This window comes from Lepidochelys olivacea, assembly GCF_965140295.1.
Source record: "Lepidochelys olivacea isolate rLepOli2 genome assembly, chromosome: 8".
NCBI classification, from domain to species: Eukaryota; Metazoa; Chordata; order Testudines; family Cheloniidae; genus Lepidochelys; species Lepidochelys olivacea.
Window position 1 is genome coordinate 90,779,433 of NC_140418.1, and position 20,562 is coordinate 90,799,994.

At 41.2% G+C, this 20,562-nt stretch overlaps 1 protein-coding gene across 1 annotated transcript in view; it reads right to left on the reverse strand.

Annotated features, from left to right (window-relative positions):
• The window catches only part of ROR1 (receptor tyrosine kinase like orphan receptor 1), a 249,094-nt gene extending 233,166 nt beyond the window's left edge, over positions 1-15,928 (reverse strand). Inside the window, exon 1 of the mRNA XM_084635768.1 lies at positions 15,676-15,928. Coding sequence (XP_084491894.1) covers positions 15,676-15,784 — 109 coding nt within the window. The 5' untranslated portion in view covers positions 15,785-15,928. The remainder of the gene's footprint in view (positions 1-15,675) is intronic.
• Positions 15,929-20,562: the final 4,634 nt, after the last annotated feature.

A 20,562-nucleotide genomic window follows, 5' to 3' on the forward strand; every position in this document is an offset into this window, starting at 1 on the left:
GAAAGTTGTGCTTAATGGTATGACCCTTGTATTGATTAAAACCATGTTTGCTGCCATGGTACTCAGTGCAGGAAGCAGAAATTGCACTGTACTCTATTTGTGTGAAAAAAAAATTTACTTTTGCAAAAATTTACTTGATAGCTATGGAGAAAGGGAGACCAGAGGATTGTTCGGACTTCCACAAATAGATTATTATTTGCATACTATGTTTTCTTTGTACAAAAATTAATGATCTATAAATGACCAAGTTCGGTTGGCAGACATATAAACAGCAAGATAACTTCTAAACTAGCTCCCCAAATGCAGTAGTAATAAAACTGTCACTAATTTAAGTCAATATTTGTCAACTGAATAAAGAACCAGCTCTTGTAAAGATATCATCAGCATACTAAAATCATGGGTTTATATTGCACAGGATGAATTTTATTCAAAGGCTGAATAAAATTCTGCTCTCAATTATGCTCACGAAACCCCATCAAATGAGCTTTGAGACTGATCTCACTGAAGTTGTAGGGGGTGCACGAGGGGGCAAAATTTGCCCCATTAAGTCTTTTTGACTGTTTAATGTGTACTTTAGTTCTTAGCAGTATTAAAAGGGCGCACTAATAGCTTCAGCCCCTTGTAGCACCTACAGTTCCAAAGGAACATACTTATGTAGATTTCTGTGCAACAGAATATATTGGTTAAAAATAATTTTAACCATTCGAAAAACCAACATTGCTAGCAAGGTAATCACCTTCATTTATTTAACAGATTTTAAATAAAATATTTTTATAGATTGTGGGTACTGAAAAGTGTGTAAGTTTATTACTAACTGCCATTTATTCAATTACCTCAGCCAAGGCAGGGATTCTAAGTTTACCTAGGTCTTTGGACCTAGTTCTTGGGATATCCAAGATAGAGGATGGAAAGAAGATGGGTCAAATTTTCAAAGGTGTTTAAGTGACTTCTAAGTCTAAGTCCTATTGGACTTGGACTCCTAAGTCATTTAAACACTTGAAAATTCAATGATGTCTTTAAAGGAAGATACAATTTAAAACAAATGACTATTCAGGCTTCCACAGAAGCCCAGACAAGACCACAGAAAATATTAAATATGTCTTTAAGGTAGGCTAGCTTGTAAAATGCAGTCAACTGGGATCTTTTCTGCAGAAGAGCACCCTCACTATGTGTCCAGCATGGAAGTGCCCCCGTACAGGGAAGATTCTGGTTGATAACTGCTAAAATGCAATCAAACATCCTAAAAAAGTGGGTCATATATTTGTGAATGTACTCAAGCAGCAAGTCCATCAAATCCTATTGATACCATCAGTATGAGTAATCCTCATTAAGTGATCATTCAGCCCCATCTCTCAAAGAACCCGATTTCGATGGGAGATCTTTAAGATGTGAAAAAAAATCAGAAATGCAACAGAGTCAGTAAAGGAGAAAATTTGAAAACTAATATTCCCCTTCCCTGTGGGATTTTAATTTTTATGAGTCAACATTTCTGGCGTCAGTAATTTACAGTATCAAACTGCAGGATAACACCTCATGCAAACAGAAGGAAGCAGAGCAAAATTAGCTGCAATAATCCTTCAAGAATATAAGCATTTTCTTATGGAATCCTACAACAGTCATGTAGCTTTGGCGGGAGGAAAGAAGAATTATGATACAAAAATAACTGCAAGGAGGTAATCCACAGAAAAGTAAAAGAAAACTGGAGCTTCCCTATCATTATATAACTATTCTCTGAACTGTTCCAAATGATTTTACAGTTTCTTTAACAAATACATATATAAGTACCTCTTAGCAAATTGTATTGAATGTGTATGCACTTAATCCCCTGCTTGAGGAGCTGAGATGGACTTCTTCCCCCTAGGCCTTTTCAGTTATTACAATCACTCCATGTGACATTACCGCAGATAATCATTAGAGATAATAATTTGGAGGGGAGGAGTATACACAGAACTGACAACTGAGTGATTTGAAAATGGGACTGCTATAGAGCTGGCCAAAAATCCAACAAAAAATGGAAAACCATGTAGGTACGCTTCCCTAGTGCTATTTTCCAAAGTCCCCTGCAGTGCCAGCCTTGCTCTTCCCATGACATCCATGGTGCCTCATGCAGCCACTCAGTCATTTACTACAGCAATCTGGAAGAGCCCACTTGCAACCGCCAAGTCAAGGCCTCCCACTGGACTTAGTCACACACTTGTTGAAAAAGCAAGTGGCTTAAATTCATGTATAGATCTTAAGGCCAGAAGACTATCTAATGGGCCCTTCAGCACAAAGCAGACCATAGACTTTCACCCAGTGTTCAAGGGCTCTCCCAGTGCATAAGAACTCATCAAGTCAAAGGCCTTCATAATGATCTCACTAAGAACAGAATTACCTGGGGTGGGGGGGTGTGAACATCCTATGAACTACTCCCGTGAAAAGAAAGCATTCCTACACACTCCATGGTCCTCTAGGTTGCTGCCAGAACTCTGGATTCTCACATTTATATCCCGCCTTCTACTTGGCTTTTATACCACTGGCCCATGAGATTCCCCATCCAAGCCATTAATCCTCTGGCTGGGGAAAACTCACAGGTGTTCCCTCTGATGCCAGCAATCGAGCCCCTTTAACTTTCCAGAGTGGTCAAGGAACTTCCACAAAAACATCATGATCTTCACAGATTCATAGATGTTAAAATCAGAAGGGACCATCTAATCTTATCTCCTTTGCAGCACTCCCTTTTAATGCCAGCCCCAGCAGAAAAAACTGGTAAGTTAACCGAACATGTCCCGTAAAGCACTAGACAGCCAATAGCAAATTATTGATTACTATTTACTGTTCTTAGCACCTTCCACTTTGACATTTCCACCTGGTCTATTTGCCCTAGGGCTGTAGCTTTCAAGCTGAAGTGCTGGCTCAGCCACATGACAAGAAGATTTTTCTTTATTGTTATTAGGAGTGGCAAACTAAAGATCAACCCCGAGAGGAGCTTGCATAGAATGAAATGTAAGTCACCTGGCAGAAAGAGATGTCAAGAAAGCAACCCTCCTAATATTTTGACAGTCAGCCCTTGACTGTGTGAAAAATTGACCTAGTTTCTCTCATTGGAAAGTCCACAAAATTGTATTTTCACATTTCTCACCATTGTCATGGGAGCAGGGGGGTACTGAAACACAAACATGTTGAAGAAAACATGTTTACAACCATGACGTAAGAGTCTGTCATACCCCAGGAAAAGACTCTCACCAGTAACAAGAGCAAACCAGATACCATCTGCCCATACATTTAAAAAAAAAAGTTACAGAAACTTCTTCTTTTGAAATTAGAAGTTCACTAATGAACAGACAGATCCTCTATAATGAGAATGGACCTTTGTGAATATTTCCCTTGCCCGGGGTCTTTTTCCATAATACCTCACCTAATAGAAGAGGTGGGAAAGAGCAAAGAAAAGAGTCTTTGACAATTTTTTTTTCAGATGGCCCATTTATATCTTAGTCACAGCTCTGGGATGTACTAAAATCTGGCTTATATAGATGTAAGATATTGCCTCTCCTAATGCAGCAAAGAGCCTGTGTTCTTCACACGTTATCCACAGCATACAGTGTGAACGAAAAATAAAGGGATAACATAAATAATGGTGGTATAATTCAATTTATGACCAGTGGAAAGACCCATAACTTATGAGAGGCAGAACTCCAAGTGATGATGGCCCTCCACTCTCCTGGGTAAGTAGCATGTATCTTACCACTGCACTCCATAGTGTGCTCTATTATCCCACACCAGGTTTCAATTATTCCATGGCCCTATTCAACTTCGGCTGTACTTATTTTAAAGGATGCAACTAAATCTCACAGAGGGTGTGAATTAAAGTTTGGAGGTCCATCTGAGCTTGCACTGAGATGGACCTCCAAAGCCTATCCAAATGTTCACAGCATATTAATTTACTCTACCATTGTGTTGGCTACTAAATTAAGCAATAGTAAATTAAAACCACAAAGACGAGGCCCAACAGTTAACTACATGCTAAGCAAAACAAGTGTTGCTTGCATCTTGCCCATGGAGGCTGTAGCCTTGGGCTCTGAGAAGCTGCCAAGAAGAATGAGTTTCAAAGGAGGGGGGACCTCAATTCAGAAAGCGCTATCACTGGATGTGAAGGGTTTCAAACTTAAAAGTGCCGACAGCAAGCGTTTCCCAGCTGATCATAACTGTTTTCATGGTATCTGAGGTAAAAGGCAATTTTGCTCTCCAGAACAGATACCAGACCATTCGGATCAGCAACACCTTGACTTGCCCCATGATTTTAACAGAAAGCTAGTGAAGAGAACTGAGCATTATACCAGTCTGTGCCACTTGAAAGGCAGGCAGCTGCATTCTGTACTAGCTTCAGATCCTGAGTGGGCTTCAGACACAGCCCTATCAGAACATATTTCAAGGGTCAAGCCTGGCAGTAACACGGGAATAGATAATCAAAGTAGAGAAGAGCGCCCACAGCCTCACGGCCATATATAATCATTCACTGTAACCAACTAGCAGAAGCTTTTGAATGACAGGGTCTTCACCTTTGTTTTTTGGTTCTCTCAGTATTGGTTGATTATTATTAAGCCACCAGACATCTATAGGTCTTGAGGTCATGGTGTGCTTTCGTGTGCCCTTCAGTTTATCATTAACAGCAAATCAAAATTCGTTTTTCAGAAAACGATAAAAGGAGGAGAAAATAGCTGAAGGCATTAGAATGCCAAGCCCTCCTTCTTGGTCACTGGTTGGAATCAAGGGACCCAGATGGTGCTATTCTGTGGCCTACATGTAATTATCTCAGTCCAACTCCTAATGGACAAGTGTCCACATCACTAAAGCTACCATCTGGCTGGCACTAGTTGCTAGCTCTAGATCAAATTTTCTGAAGTACACATGAAAAAGACATTCTTAAGAGAAAAGTTGTAGAGGCAATAAATGGGAATAAACATATATTAAAGGCTGTGATGCACTCAGATAGTTCAATAACATTGTATACATACCAGAGATGAGATGAGATGAGATTAGGAAAATAGTCTTAGATTATAAATATCTTCACAGTAATAATAGTTACTGAGATTACAAATATTCAAAATAATACATTATTTGAAGAGTCAGATTAAAACAGGTTCAAAGGACTGGCTTGGGGGTTTTTATTAAAAAAAGACTAAAAACAGCTTGTGTGCCATAGTCATTCCAGTACGTGATGGTAGCTACAACATCAAACCACCTCTACTCAGTATTTTTCTTTACAGATCAAGTTAAAAGACTAAGGATTTTACTGCTCTTAGGAAGCATATGAAAACAGGCTGTGTGTACACAGCACTGGTATAGACTTTTTTTTCCGTGGAGGGACAAAAACACTTAAAAAATATATACCAAAAAACTCAAAATAGTTTCAATTTGTTGTAATAGAGAGACTGGAATGCCACCCACTTACCCCCAAGGGACTACACTCAGCCCTGGTTAATCCATTCTGGCTCTAGCCAGATGTCTGGATATCTGAAAGACTTCAATGATTAGCAATTCCATAATATGTTCATATTTACATAAAAATGCAGTTTGCAAACTGGTTTAGATTAACCAAACATACCCACTGTATAATGTTTCGTAACAATGGCTGGGATTGAAACTAAGACAGAATAAAAACAATCTGTTTAATAACAAACAAGAATCTGTTCGTATGGTGAACACTAAGATCTAGAGCCCTTAAAGTTCTGTGGTTCCCCACCTCTTTACAGAGTTCAGCAGAAGCCCTGCGTCATTACACAGGTATTCAGCACCCGTTCTTTCCTCCTTGTATTTTTTACTGTCAAGGAACATCACAGGTATGCCACTGCCTTTCAACCAAAGCAGACTGGAAAGGTGGTCTTGTATTTAAGGCACTCAACTGTGACTCAGGAGGGCTGGTTTCAATTCACAGCTCTCCCAAAGACTTCCTGCGTAAGCCTGGAGAAGTCACTCGGCCATCCTGTGGCTAAGTTTCCCTATTGTGAAATACAGATAATGCTTCCTTTGTCTGGTCTCTTTAGATTGTTAAATGCTTTTGGACAGGGTCTTGCTGATACCATGGTAATATACTGCACCTAGCACAAGGAAGCCCTGATCTCAGTGGGACCTCTAGGTGCTACTGTGAGGAAAAAATACCAAGACCATACTGAAACACCATAATGCACTTCAAAAGGTAATATTCTCTTTTATAAAGTTTAGGGCTCTGTGAAACTTAGGTTTTTCTATACAGTGGCTGATTGAGATGGTTTCCAATAAGCTTTGGTTTGTACATCCTGTATGTTTGGTGTTCAAACATAACCAATAACTCAAAGTGAAACTCATCTGAAACCAGCACAAACAGCATGTTTTGCATAGATGTAATATGAAACCATAAACCAACCTGGTTCATTTAAAACTGGTCCCAAGATATTTGAATAGGTTCAAGAACCTTAACAAATGTTTTGACAATCCTGGTCTGAATTTTAAGTATGTTACAAGAAGCAAAAACAAGGTAGGTTATACATAGTTTCCAGTTTTGCTGCAAATATCTTCATTGTCTTGACTAGGATATTGTAATCTGAGAGCCGGATTGTGTTAAAACTTTCACAATGACCTCTTCACAGCAGTTATGGCTGGGGGAAAAGTTCAGGCAAATGAAGAATTTACCCAAACCTTTGCCCAAAACACAAAGTGAGCCAGATCCAGATATTTTCCACTGGAAGCAGCACCATTATTTGTGAGACATTTTCCTGGTCCTGGCCAGGAGCACTGACATACAAAAGGCTCTTTGCAGAGTAATATGAAGCCAACCAGCACCAGCAGATAGGAAGTACCAGATATCTCATAAAAAGGCTATTGTTCTGATATTTCCAGCCCAGCATTACCATCTCTGGCAGTTTGATTAGTGAGAACAATGGTCTGAATTCTCACTGCTGAACCAAGCCTCCAACCTTGTTGAGGCCAGATCTTCAGAAGTACTGAGCACTCACCATTGAAAGTGAAGTCAGTGGGAGCTTCAGATACTCAACACCTCTGAAAGTCAGGCCTTTGAGGTTCACCTGCAGCTATCAAAATGCCCCTCCTCCCATCATGGCTTACAAGTGGGGACTGATCCTGGCACCTTCAGCACTAAAAGCACAGACCTCTACCACTTGAGTCAGAAGAGTACCTTAGGTAGTAGTGTCCTTACACAATGTGTGGGCCAACCACTAGATGGGCAGCAGCATGACACTCTTAGCCAGCACGTTACACTCCAGCCTTTGAGAATAAGGTTTCACAGCAATAAGAGAAAACGCTGCCTGTAGATGAAACCAAGATGTTTATCTCCAGAGAGTAATTCCCATGCTGTGAATGTGAAAGAGTATATCCCTCCAAAGTCAATCCTGAGCGCTAGGAGTGACAAAGTGTCTTCTAATATATTTCCACTCTCTGGAGGGAATATGTGATGAGGTTATAAAGTTACTTAACATTTTTCCTTTCTTATCTCTGATCTTCTGATTTCCCATGGCCTGCTGCTGTGCTCTGACACAGGACTAAACCATTCTGTCTCTTTCCCAGCTACTTCACTACTCCTGGAGCAGATGTTTAGACTTGAGCAGCAGAAAAAGCAGAGCATCTGGGAAAGAGACAGAAGTACAGTTCACTGACATCCCTCGAAGGATCAGAGCAGTAGGTCGCAGGAAGCTATTGTAAAGTATCAGTTTCAACACATGACCTGGCAGGCTTGGAAAACCCTTTTAATAAAATGCAGGTTTATGCCATGGTCTCTAGTAGCTGCTATATGAACCTGCTGCATAAGAGGAGTTGATCCTGTTAAGAAGCGCTAATACTGAGCGCTCAAATTGCTGGGATCTCCAACATGGAGATACCAGCAGGGCAAGTGCTGAAGAGGACTAAAATCATATCTTAATAGCAACATACTTCAAAAATAGATCAGTAGCAGAAAATGATTTCTACTTTTAAGTAGGAATTCAGGTAATAACACACTATTACTCCCCTTAATGCATTCACATACCCAACTCCAATTAACAGTAGTGGAAGTTAGACATTACAGAGGCTAAGACGAGAATACAACCCATAGTTTACAGTGTCACACAGATGTACATGTACATTTGAGAAAAAACAGAGAACATATATGCAAAAGGTTGTTCAATTTTTTAAATATGTTCATTAACATAGCTAAGATGCAGCTATATGAACTAAAGCTGATGGATAAATTATTTGAATATTATTCAAACATTTTGTGTTGGAATAAACTGAACAAAGCATATTTATTTTCCACATGGCTCAGTTAGCATGAAATTCAGTTCTAGGACAGCACACAGCAAGGCTTAAGTGGTGCATAGCCCTTGCTCAGCCCCCTCTGCAAGGTAAATTTCACTCCCAGCATACAGCACTAAACCAATATTGGTATTTTGTGTTTTAAAAATAAAATATTGGTGATTTCCCCCTATTTTTGCCCAGATTTAACAATATATTCATTGGTAAAAAAAAAAAAAAAAAAAAAAGGGATATTGGAGCCACATTGAATTTCTACTCCTCTCATAAAAAGAAAAGGAGGACTTGTGGCACCTTAGAGACTAACCAATTTATTAGAGCATAAGCTTTCGTGAGCTACAGCTCACTTCCTCAGATGCATATCGTGGAAACTGCAGCAGGCTTTATATATACACAGAGAATATGAAACAATACCTATTCCCACCCCACTGTCCTGCTGGTAATAGCTTATCTAAAGTGATCATCAGGTGGGCCATTTCCAGCACAAATCCAGGTTTTCTCACCCTCCACCCCCCCACACAAATTCACTCTCCTGCTGGTGATAGCCCATCCAAAGTGACAACTCTTTACACAATGTGCATGACAATCAAGCTGGGCTATTTCCTGCACAAATCCAGGTTTTCTCACATCCCCCCCACCCCCATACACACACAAACTCACTCTCCTGCTGGTAATAGCTCATCCAAACTGACCACTCTTCTCATGTGTCAGATAGGATGCAACTCCTCAGTACTGACAGTGGCATCTTGCATCTCTGTTAGTGCTTTTCCTGGATTTAACTGATTGTTTTCAAGTCACAACATCTAATCATTCCCCAAATTTGTGTGTCTGTCTTACCAATATGCACCTTGAGATTCTTTTTGCAAGTCGCTAGCCATTTCCTTTCAAATATTACTCTGCAAAATTATTTGGAGGCAGGGAAGCTCAACTGGCTCCATTTCAGGAAGGAATTTTACTACAAAACCCAAGGAGAATATTGAGGACCCTGCATTATTGCTTTCTGTCATTATAAAGGGCTTGCTTTTCTTAAATAGCTTTTGTTTCAAAGCTTTACAAATCTGGCTGAGTGCAATGGGAATCTAACATCACTGCATTGCAGATCTGAAATATACTTATTACAGTGCCTTTCACAAGAGGGTCTCAAAAAGCTTTATAAACATACTTTAATAGTACCTATGTGAGCTGAAAGTATCCCCATTTCATAGCTGAGCAGACTCTCTCACTTTCCTATGTGCTTTTCATATTTAAAATTGTGCAAATATAGCTCAAAATGGACATATAAAAGAAATTTAATAAAACCAAAGACAAAGTCTCCCATATGTAACATTACACTAGTACTCACAATGAAAGTAATATTGTTAGTAACTATATAGCAAAAGGTGTGACTTCTTTTCCTGGATCATGCTGTAGACACCAAAACATCAAAATAATCACTGAAACTTTTAAATGTTTCTTATTTATCACGTAAAATTGTTCTCACAGGAACTAGAGAGATGTACTTCAGTTAATCAAAATATTGTGCTATAATTTATACGTCACTGAAAATGGCTCTAATCTATTCAGATCTGTATTGTTTATATTATGAATGATTGAGTTAAATGTCTGTGAATATTACAGGCACAATGCCGACAAGTAACAAAGATGACAATCTCTGCTCTAAAGAGCTGGTATTTGATAATTAACATTTGTACAGTGCTCTAATAATACTAAGTATGGATCTATTCTTTCAAACCCTTACTTGTGAGAGTTGTGCTTGTACTTAATCACATAAATAGTACGACTGCCTTCAATACAAAAGACAACATAAAAAAGTAAGGCCTGATTTGCTAGTTTTTCAATGCTGCTACTTTAACCAAATAAAAATATAATTCTATAAATATGACTGTATGTTTAATATATTCATTTAAGAGAACTTTTAACATGTAGGAATAATTTTTTAAAAGTGAACTATTTTATCACTGTATTGTTCTTTTTATTAATGAATGACAAGATGTGAAATTTACTACCTTTGCCAAGATCAGACCATGATATGATCTGCCTAGTTTATCTATGGTTCACATAGCAGTTTCACCTCTAAAACACTGGTGGGTATTTTCAGCTCAGCTTTATTCTAATATTTATAGCAAGACTGGTACATTACACTGACATAATAAATAATACACAATTTTTAGCAGCATAAAATAACTGGCTTATAAGTAGACCACAGTTTACCAGATTTCTAAACAACATTGTTTCTAAATTTACAGATTTAAACAATGTTTCTAAAAATCACACACATTTCTAAACATAAAATTCATAACTGAGCTCACTACGGCAAGATGACAGTGTGGGACAGGACCTGGAAGGGACACACTATTTATTTTTTATTTTGTATTAGTTACCTTTTTGGATATTTCTGGCATGCAAGATAGCTTATATGTTACAAGCTGCTGCATTTAGTTAGAGATTTTTGAAGAATTTTCTACTCTGAGGTGCTTTTTAGTGTCTCAGAAGGCTGTTGCATTTCTGGGCATGTCTCTGAAGAACAGTATCTAGTGTCACACCTCAGGGAAGGTTTTTTGTCCAGCTTTAGATATTTGTATTTAAGAGCTATAAGGAATCTTTAAGTAGACCCCTGCCTAGATCTCATTTGCAAAGGCTTAAGTTAAATAAAATGTCCTATGTGTATATAATTAGCACGCCATTCTCTGTGGACATAATTACAGTAATACACAAACTATTATTCTAATCATTCATTTGTAGTTAGCACAACTTTTGAATAGACGTGCCAGATACCAAAATTAGTCAGTCAAACAGCTCCAAAACGTATTTCCATCTTTCCATTCACTGTTAGTCAATGATAGAAACATTTTATTTGTTTGTAAACATATAATGCATACTGACTGAAATAGAAAACTATTGCCCTATGGATGAAAACCTGCAGTATAGCACTCCTAATCAAAGGTGGAGGAATGCTAATCCACTAGAGGTAATTTTCAAAAAGGGCAACAGTTTTTCCTATTATCTAAAATATGCAGTCTATGGATCTATGTTTTTATGCATAAAAATTGTATTACCCTATTCATGGTGCTTCTGCCACGACTCTACTTTAGCTCACAGAGCTACATGATATTCAACAATAATAAAGCTGGAGCTGTAATAACAATAGCCATCACAGATACTGTGACGAGCGAGGGGAAAAAGCCAAGTTATAGAATTCCTGTTCCTCATATTCACACTAACCTTGTGGTTTTACTCATTGTTGGGCCAACCTCTCCGTGCACTTGGGAAGAGCATTTAAAAATAAATTATTTACGTTTATGTGCATGCTGCTTTTAATTTGCTTTTTCTGTGTTTTGTTTCCTGAACTGTGGCTGCCAACCCTTCAAAAACAAAAACCAGAAGAGCAAAGAAACTTTGTTCAAATTCTGCAGGGAGCTTGAGTTACATTTAAATGTCACAAAGATGATTTTGTACTAAATATGATGCAGCAGGCTTATGATGTGCCAAAATGCTTCTATTTTAGCTCACAAGATCATGTGACCCTCTCTCAGTCAATAACCAGACAGTCGATTTTTAAAACAATTAGACAGCATGGCTAGAAAGACAACTATGCAAGCTAGTTTACATCACATGATCATGTCTCAACTAGATTATTTGGTAACCGAAAGTGGACACGAGTGGACTTTTAGGCCCCTGTCCTACATATGCTTGAAGACTCACTTATTTTTACTCATATGAGTTGTCCTAGTGAACTGACTACTGACATGAATTAATTTACACTCATCCTGAAGAACTTGCAGGATCAAGATGTCAGATTATAAACTCTTTAGAGCAAAAACCATGTCTATAAATATTTGAACAGGATTTATTATGGTAGCTTCTGTACACGTTGGGGGCTCTGGTTTTATTGTAATGTGAATATTAAATAATAATCACATAGATGAATGGGCAGGCAGACCTTGGATTCCCAATCAATCAATATTAAAGCTTTCCTGATAGTGAAAGTTTTACAGTTGTTAAAGTTACCAGTATATAAGGATGTTAATTAAAGGTCTTATTTTCACAGGTCTGAAAAAATATCCTCCCTTACATCTGAAATGTCCATGTTTGGTCTCAGCCAAATCACATGGACATTTTTTGGTGGTGGTAGTCAGGGGTGGGGAGTGGAGAAATCCATTGACCCATTTTTGAATTATAGAAAAATTAAATTATACACTTCTACACTTAGTTTTATACACTTAGTTTAAGTAAATGGTAATACATCTTTTTGCTTACACAACTCAAAATCTGCTAAATTTTTATCATTCAAGATTTTCAGGTTAGCTAATTTTCACTGCGGTCTAGATCCTTACATGTTCAGAACAAAAATTAATTATATGTATTAAAAAATTTCTCATTGCATGATGATAATGTTTTCTAATCTGAGGCAATACAATACTTAATCTGGCACCAAGTTAACACTAATTAATATCTAGGAGAAAAGTTTACAATATAGCAAACATTTCTACAGACAATATTTCAATGCAGACATTGATTCTGTATTTAAATCCTTATGCTCCTACACAGCTTGTAAGTAGTATAAATAGAGCCTCTCTCCTACAGAATTTATAGTAAATCCAAGAGAGCAAATTGTGGGCTTAAACTCTGCTGATCGATCATCATAAGGTTTGGATTTGGGGTTTTTTTAACTTTTACTTTATTAAAAAAAACCTCATGTTAAGGTAACATTAAGGTTATGAATTTAAACATTAAAAGGTCAGGAAATGAAAAAGTAACATTAATTTAGCCTTTTTAAAGTTTATGTTGTTAAATATACATAAAATATTCCACAGAAGACATTCAAATTCAACATTACCAGCTGTCACCACGCAGATGTCAGAGAACTCCTTTTCTAAGGCTAGACCAATTAAATGTGTAGGCCAGCAATTAAACGTATACGATTAGACCCACACAGTCACCTTGACATCAATAGGATCCATCTACACAGATCCAACAGCAGAATCAGGGCCATAGTGAAAGATAGGGATAATCTCAGACTACTGTGTGGTAACTGTTGATAACAGTTGACTTTTTAATGGCAACCATTCCATAACATGTGCAATATGGCTGTTGGTGTTATTAAAACCTTGTTTCCAGAATTGTGGTAGCCATGTTGGCCCTAAAACCTGAAGAAGAGCTCTCTGTAGCTCAAAAGTTAGTATCTTTCACCAACAGAAGTTGGTCCAATAAAAGATATTACCTCATCCACCTTGTCTCTTTATTAAAACCTTAACTTTTTCATTGCTTGACCTCTGAGTATTTAACATGGCATTACTGTACATTTTTCTTTTTTGAATATACACTATGGCCAAGATTTTCAAAAGTGACTTGACCAACTAGACACACCTTCCAGGGGCCTGGTTTTAGGTTATGCATACTCAGCATTTTTTAAGCCTTTCAAAAATCACCCAAAATCACTAGTCATTTTAAATACCTTAGCCTAAATATGCAAACTTTACCAAATGCCAATCCAGGCTATCAGCTTCCTTTTCTTTTATGTATATGTTATATGATGACTCAAATCTAAAATTCTTGAAATGGCTACAATTAAAAATAAAACAAAACAATATTAAAATGAAAGGATCACAAATATTGTTGGTTAAAACTAAACAAGAGATTTGCTTTAAGGTCATTGTTAACAATTTGCCCTTGAACTATATATATGCAGTAAGATGGCACATTGCTGGAACTAAAAAGACAAATCATCATTGGCAATATTACCTTACAGACCTTAAGTCAAATATCAAAAGCAGAATGAAATGCCCTAGGAATAGTTACATTTAGCTAACAACTCAGTCAAACTCTTGGAAAGTGTTTTTATAAAGCAATTAAGTACAGATCAAGTATAAAACTTGACTTCATTAACTGGAATATAGGAATGCCTGGAATCAGAGGAAAATAAGCAAATATGTTTCTTAAGAAAGACCCTGGTTACACTATTTTTCAAGAAGAAGAATACTGATGTGAAATTTAAAGTCCTAACAGAACTTTGTCTAACTACTGGATTAAAATGTTTGCAATTCGGGAAAGTTAAATTGTAGATTTAAAATTCCTCAGAGGATATTCTTCAGGATGAACAAATTGATGTTAAAGCTTTTACTTCTGTCTGCTTCCTGGTTATACTCTCCCCTTCATTCCAAAACCCAGTTAATAAATTATGAACTGATACACATTTAATCATAGCCAGATTCTAGTACCCTTAGTTATGATGAATACCTCCTTACTATGTAAATAGCCTCACTGACATCAATGGGACTATTCATGCAGTAAGGGAGTAAAGATATCAGAATCTGTCCCAAAGATATATACAATTTCTGTTATAAGCAGCTTCCAGGTTAGTCTTGGTTAATAAAAAAAAATTACATTCTAATGTCTATGGATTGTTGAAAAGGCCTCTTGTTCAGTGTTGCCCCTTGAAAAGATATTCTCCTTCTCCTTGGTACCCTTATGCTGTGTCGGTGCTTTTCTAAATACAGCTTAAAAACAAAATCAAAAAGGGTTTTTTTTCTGGCGTCTTAACCAGACACAGGTATCCTGCCAAGGAGACTCAAACTGGGTTGCCTCTTGCAGATTGCATATTAAAGAGAAGCCCAACACCCTAACGGCTTGAATCAACTTTTCACCCCTCCTCAAAGAAAGGATCAGTTGTATCCACAGGAGCAGCCCATCTTCCCTTTCATTGTGTCCCAGCACAGAGAGGAGAGGGAAGCACCGACGGCTTCCCGCAGGGGAAGGTAATACGCTTTGCCTTTCTTATTAGCTTTACTCGAAATGTTGCCATTGTCTTTAAAGAGGGTCCAAATGAAGTATGCATCAGATTGCGGCTTAGAAACCACATTCAGCCCCACTGCCCAGATGCACCCCGTTTTTACCGTACTTTGCAAATGCAAATAGTGCACAACTCACACACACTCACACTCACACACACACACACGGCTGCTGCTCCTCCTCCTCCAACCTCTCCGGGCTGGGCAGCTGGGGAGGCTGGAAGCGACAAGGGAACAATTGGTGAATCGGGGCTTTGTCTGGGGTCGCCTCCGCTCGTGGGTCACCCAGTTTCATTCACAAAAAGGCAAAGCCCGGCGGAAAGACTCCCGCACTCCCCGGCCCCGGCGCGGGGCCAAGCCAAGCGGGCTGCGGCTCTTCGGCGGGGAGGGGAGAGCGAAGCCAAACACCTTCGTTCAGCCCAGATGACAGCGGAGCGCGCCCCGGCCGGCGCCCGCGCCCCCCTGCCCCGCGCAAAGCGGGAGGGCGCCCCAGGGGGCCGGGCTGGGGCACCGGGCGGAGGGGATGGCGGAGCGGGGAGCGCTGGGGAAGGCTCAGGGGAGGCGCGGCGGCGGGCAACTGTCCCAAGGGCCCGCCCGAGGCGGCGCCGGGCAGCGCGGCGCGTCTTACCTCGGGCTGCGCCCCCGAGCTCCGCCAGGCTCCCCGCGCGCAGCAGCAGCAGCAGCAGCAGCAGCGGCGGCGGCGGGAGGCTCCGCTCCCAGCCGCCCGGCCGGGGCATTCCTGAGCCGGCTCGCGCTACTCCGACATCCGCAGGACAGCGCCCGGAGCCCGGGCCAGCTCTCCCCGCCGCGCTGTGCCGGAGGAGGGGGGGGGGGCTCTGCCCTCCCAGCCCTTCCCCACGCCGGCTGGGCACTGAGCGGGGCGGGGGTGGCGGCTTCCCTCCCTCCCTCAGCCCCTCGCTTGTCACTTTCAGAACCTCCCCTCAGAGCCCGGCCCCGGCACCCCCCGCCGGCGGGCGGCCCAGCCTGGCCCAGCAGCGCCCCCTGCCAGCCCCGCCGAGTCACTCCCAACCCCTGCCCAACCTCGGCCCGGCTGAGCCTCCGCCTGCGCCTCAGCCAGCCTCTCCCCACAGCCCCAGGGTCAGCCCCGGCGGGCAGGAGCGGGCTGGGGGGAGCCGGGGAAAGGGAAGGCGCAGGGGAGGGGGGGCACACGGGGGCTGGAAGTAGGGGAGCTGCCGCACCCCCTGGCTTGAAGTGGTTTCCATCACATATGGGGTTGACAGTTTGGGTCAATGGCTCCCAGCAGCCCCGCTATAAACACTGTTCCAGCGCCCCTGGGCAGAGGGAGAACTTGGGGTGCCTGGGAGCCTCCTCCCCTTGGATCGCTCCCCCCGCCATGAGAGAGGGAATAAACCTATTGGGTCATCTGGTCCAGCGAGTCTCTGTGCCCCCCAGGACTTCAGACCATCCCGGGTTTCTTGCCAAGGCCAGGAGCCACCCAAATTGGGATCCTGGCGAGGAGCCAGGGGCTGATTGCCAGCAGGGGGGTGGGGGTGGCTGTGTGAAGGGATGGCGTGGGTTTACTCTCCCTTATAGCACTCAGCTCTGGGGCAACTCCGCCCCTCTGGGAGCACTCACCGTTGGCCCCCGCTGACGGCTATGCTGAGGAGGGGGAGAGGAGTAGTGCAGTGGGGTGGATCGGGCAGGGAAGGGTGGTTACAGCAGCAGGAAGGACCTGGCCCCACCCCAGTCCTACCACATGCTGCTTTCCCCAAGCAACTGGTGTAATCCTTGGGAATTCCTTCCAGGCACCCCTGGGGGGTCACACTCCATAGGATAACGAGCCCCAATCCCGTACAGAATTGTTTCCTTTGGCCACTTTCTTGTTCCTTGTCCCCTCTAATGTCTCGGGAGTTTCCAGTACTTCCTTTTTGGAGAGATTGCTCTAATCATAGATGACCATAGGTTAAGCCGTTGTCCACCTAAGGCACTGCTAAAATGTCACTGGGAATCCCAGGATCACTCACTCAAAACTAGTCCCAAATAGTTTTTCTGTGGATGGTTTGCCATCTGGTTCCTGTTTTCTCTATTAGTCATGTACATCAGTAAACTTTAATGCCCAAATATGCCTTAGAATCCTTTGCACCAGCTGCTGCAATATCCACTTCAAAGCCAAGAGCATCTCATGTGGGGGGGGGAGGGGGGAAGGGACACATGGGGTCACATCCCCCTCCCAGATTTCTGCCAGGGTTTATATGCCCTGCCCTGAATTCTGCTGCATACCTCCAGAATCTTTAAATTACGCCCTCCCTCTCATTATCAGCAGTTACATGTCACCTCTATTCAAAGCTAAGAATCCTAAGGCAAAGGATTCTGGTATATGTTTGGGATCTAAATGCAAGCCCTGCACACAACTGAGCCAAAGCAAGGAGAACTTTCAAGGAGAAGAAATAGCAACAATAGGAGATGTGGTAGCTTGGTGACTGGGGTGATTTGGTGGGAAGGCAGTGGGAAATGATGGAGAGAGGTTCAGTCCCATCATTGCTTAGGGTATCAGTACCAGCATGGCCTTAAGTCTAATAGATCCCACCTTCTCCCCATATGCAGCCAAAATGTCCCTTGATTAAATTTAATCTCACTACTCCTAGCTCGACTCCACTATATTACCCTGCACAACTCTGACTCTTCCTGTCTGTTTTACACATTCAGATACTTGTGTCTGTTGCATCCTCCTTAGTTATTAATAAAGCTGTGTATTTAGTTCTTTTAATCTTCTCTCCAGATCCATCTTCTTCTTTTTGGTTGCTTTCTCAAAATTCACTCCCATTTGTCAACATCTTTCTGGCACTTGAGGTGCCCAGAATTAAATACACATTTGTAGGTCTCAGTAGCCAAATAGAAAGGGACTGCTGCCTCTGTATTCAGTAGTACTCTGCACTTGCAACCCAAAGTTGCATTAGCTTTTTTGTTGCTGTCATGATAACGCGTAGCAAATTCAATGCAAGCTTGCAATCCATTCATCTTTCTAAGCACTCCCTCCCATTAAATATCCATGTTCCAGATTATTTTCCCAAGATGTATTAATTTATATTTTTCCAGGCTGAATTTTATTTTGTTATTGCTGACAATATTCCTAATCTTTCCAGGCACCTTTTTTTATTATTTCTCTGACCTTGACGGGTTTAGGAATACCTATCTGTATTTTATATTTATATAAAATTTATCTGTATAACACCTATCTGGAACACCTGTATTATCATCTGCAAATTTCACTGAGGCAGCTGTTTACTCCCTCTTCCAGCTTATTAATTAAAATGTTAAATTAAACTGGCTCTGTTAGTGATCCAGTGGATGCTGTTTTATCTGAAAGTGAGGAGGCAAAATTGACACAAAGATCTTCTCTGAGCTAATTCACAACTGCAGGAAAAGGTTATTTTGTCTCTGACCCTAAACAACATGGGTTCAACTCTGCCTGCCCTGAGGAAGAATTTCTACTTTATTGAACCTTGCAGCATCCATCTGGATATTTCACCTTTATCTCCTAATTGACCCAGAACAACTGCAAACTGACAGACAAAAATCACTTCTACAGATCTCTTGGTGTTTTTAGAAGAACGAATCTCAAAACCCCTACATCAAAACAATACTGACAACGCATTATCTAGAAACTGTTAAGCAGTTTCACAGTATTATGGTATAGCAGGCTTTAGTGTGCTAGGACAAGCTGGCTACTGCCTATATGGAAAACCACACCTACAATGCTCTAAATAGAATAAGCAGTATTCAGTTGTGGATCATGGATCCTATATAGCTAATAGATAGTGTAGCAATAATCCATAAGATGATGTGTGTTCGGAGGCTATTAGTGTATAGTTTGGGCATGTATGAGAAAACAACACAGAAAGCTGACTGCTTTTCCATACCTGAAAAGTACACCATTTGCTACAATGTACATCTTGGAGTGGCCGAGAGCTAATGCAGCATGGCTGGTTAATGTTACATCTTTTTAAAAAATTCTTTTAAAAATAGTCTGCTGGGGCTGTACAGGTGTATTCTCCCACACTTAAAAATAGTTTATAGTAAAAAGAATAAGCAGGATTAGTAGTTAGGAGAAAGCTATAAATACTTTTTCTCTGCTAATTTGAATATATTTGTGTGTTAATTTTTCTAACTCTCTTTTTTTGTTTTTTTTTAGATTTCCTAGACTATTTGGGCCCCTTCTCTCTGTCTCCACAGTCATGTCATCATAAAACCATAGAATATCAGGGTTGGAAGGGAACTCAGGAGGTCATCTAGTCCAACCCCCTGCCCAAAGCAGGACCAATCCCCAACTAAATCATCCCAGCCAGGGCTTTGTCAAGCCTGACCTCAAAGGAAGGAGATTCCACCACCTCCCTAGGTAACGCATTCCAGTGTTTCACCACCCTCCTACTGAAAAAGTTTTTCCTAATATCCAACCTAAAGGTCCCTGGAGGGCCCACTGCCTTTTCAGCAGCAGATTGCAGCCCAGCAGCCATTTTCAACTCATTTTATTTAAAAAAAAAAAAAAAAGTAATGTATTCAATATCTCCCAATTTAGCTTTTAGACTAAAAAGTGAGTTAAATGTTCGTGAAAGGAAAACAAAGTGCTGCCTTATACTTCGGTAAGGTGACCATATCTCCCAAAGTGAAAATGGGACACTATGAGGGGCTGGCCTAAGGCCCTCCACTCCCTTCCGCATGGGGCTCACCCAAGTCACCTGGTGTCACTGCTTGCCCAAGCACCCCACGCACATGGGGTTGGCTCAAGCCACCTGTTGTTGCTGCTTGCCTGAGCCCCACCGCCTGGGGCTGGCGCTGACGACCTGAGTCCTGCTGCCTGGCATCGCTGCTTGCCCCACCTAATGTTCCTCATTATCCCCCTAGGAGGGAGCGCCCCACTTTTTTGGCAAAACAGGGCATTTGTCCCATTTGCTTTTGACAACTGATGATCAGCTAGCAAGAGCAAACAGAACAAATGCCCAGTTTTGCCAAACAAATCAGGACATCTGGAACAGGGCTGAAAAAGGGGACTGATCCGGCAAGATGAGACATATGGTCACCCTACACTTTGGGAATGGGGAGTGACATTTTAACACACTTTTTACTCTCCCCTTCCTGCCCACCACCCATCGAACCCTGCCTCACACACACACTTAATATAATGGGCAGAGGTGTTCTTTGGGTATTTGTGATGAGACTCCAGCTGTGCACCATTGGAAGTTTGTGCACATGATAAAAAGGGTCTAGTCAACCAATCACAATGTGACTTTGTGCCTGTACTCTAATGGTGATTCTCCTTTATCTCAGGCTGGGGGCCTGTGCTCCTAGACCAGGAAGGTTAGAGTTTCATCACAGGTTTCAGAGTAGCAGCCGTGTTAGTCTGTATCCGCAAAAAGAAAAGGAGTACTTGTTAGTCTCTAAGGTGCCACAAGTACTCCTTTAGTTTTATCACAGTTGCCAACATAAAATTCCAAGGGTCCATGATTTGCATCATTGTTTATAACCATGAAGTTGGCAAGGCTGGTCAGGAGCTGAG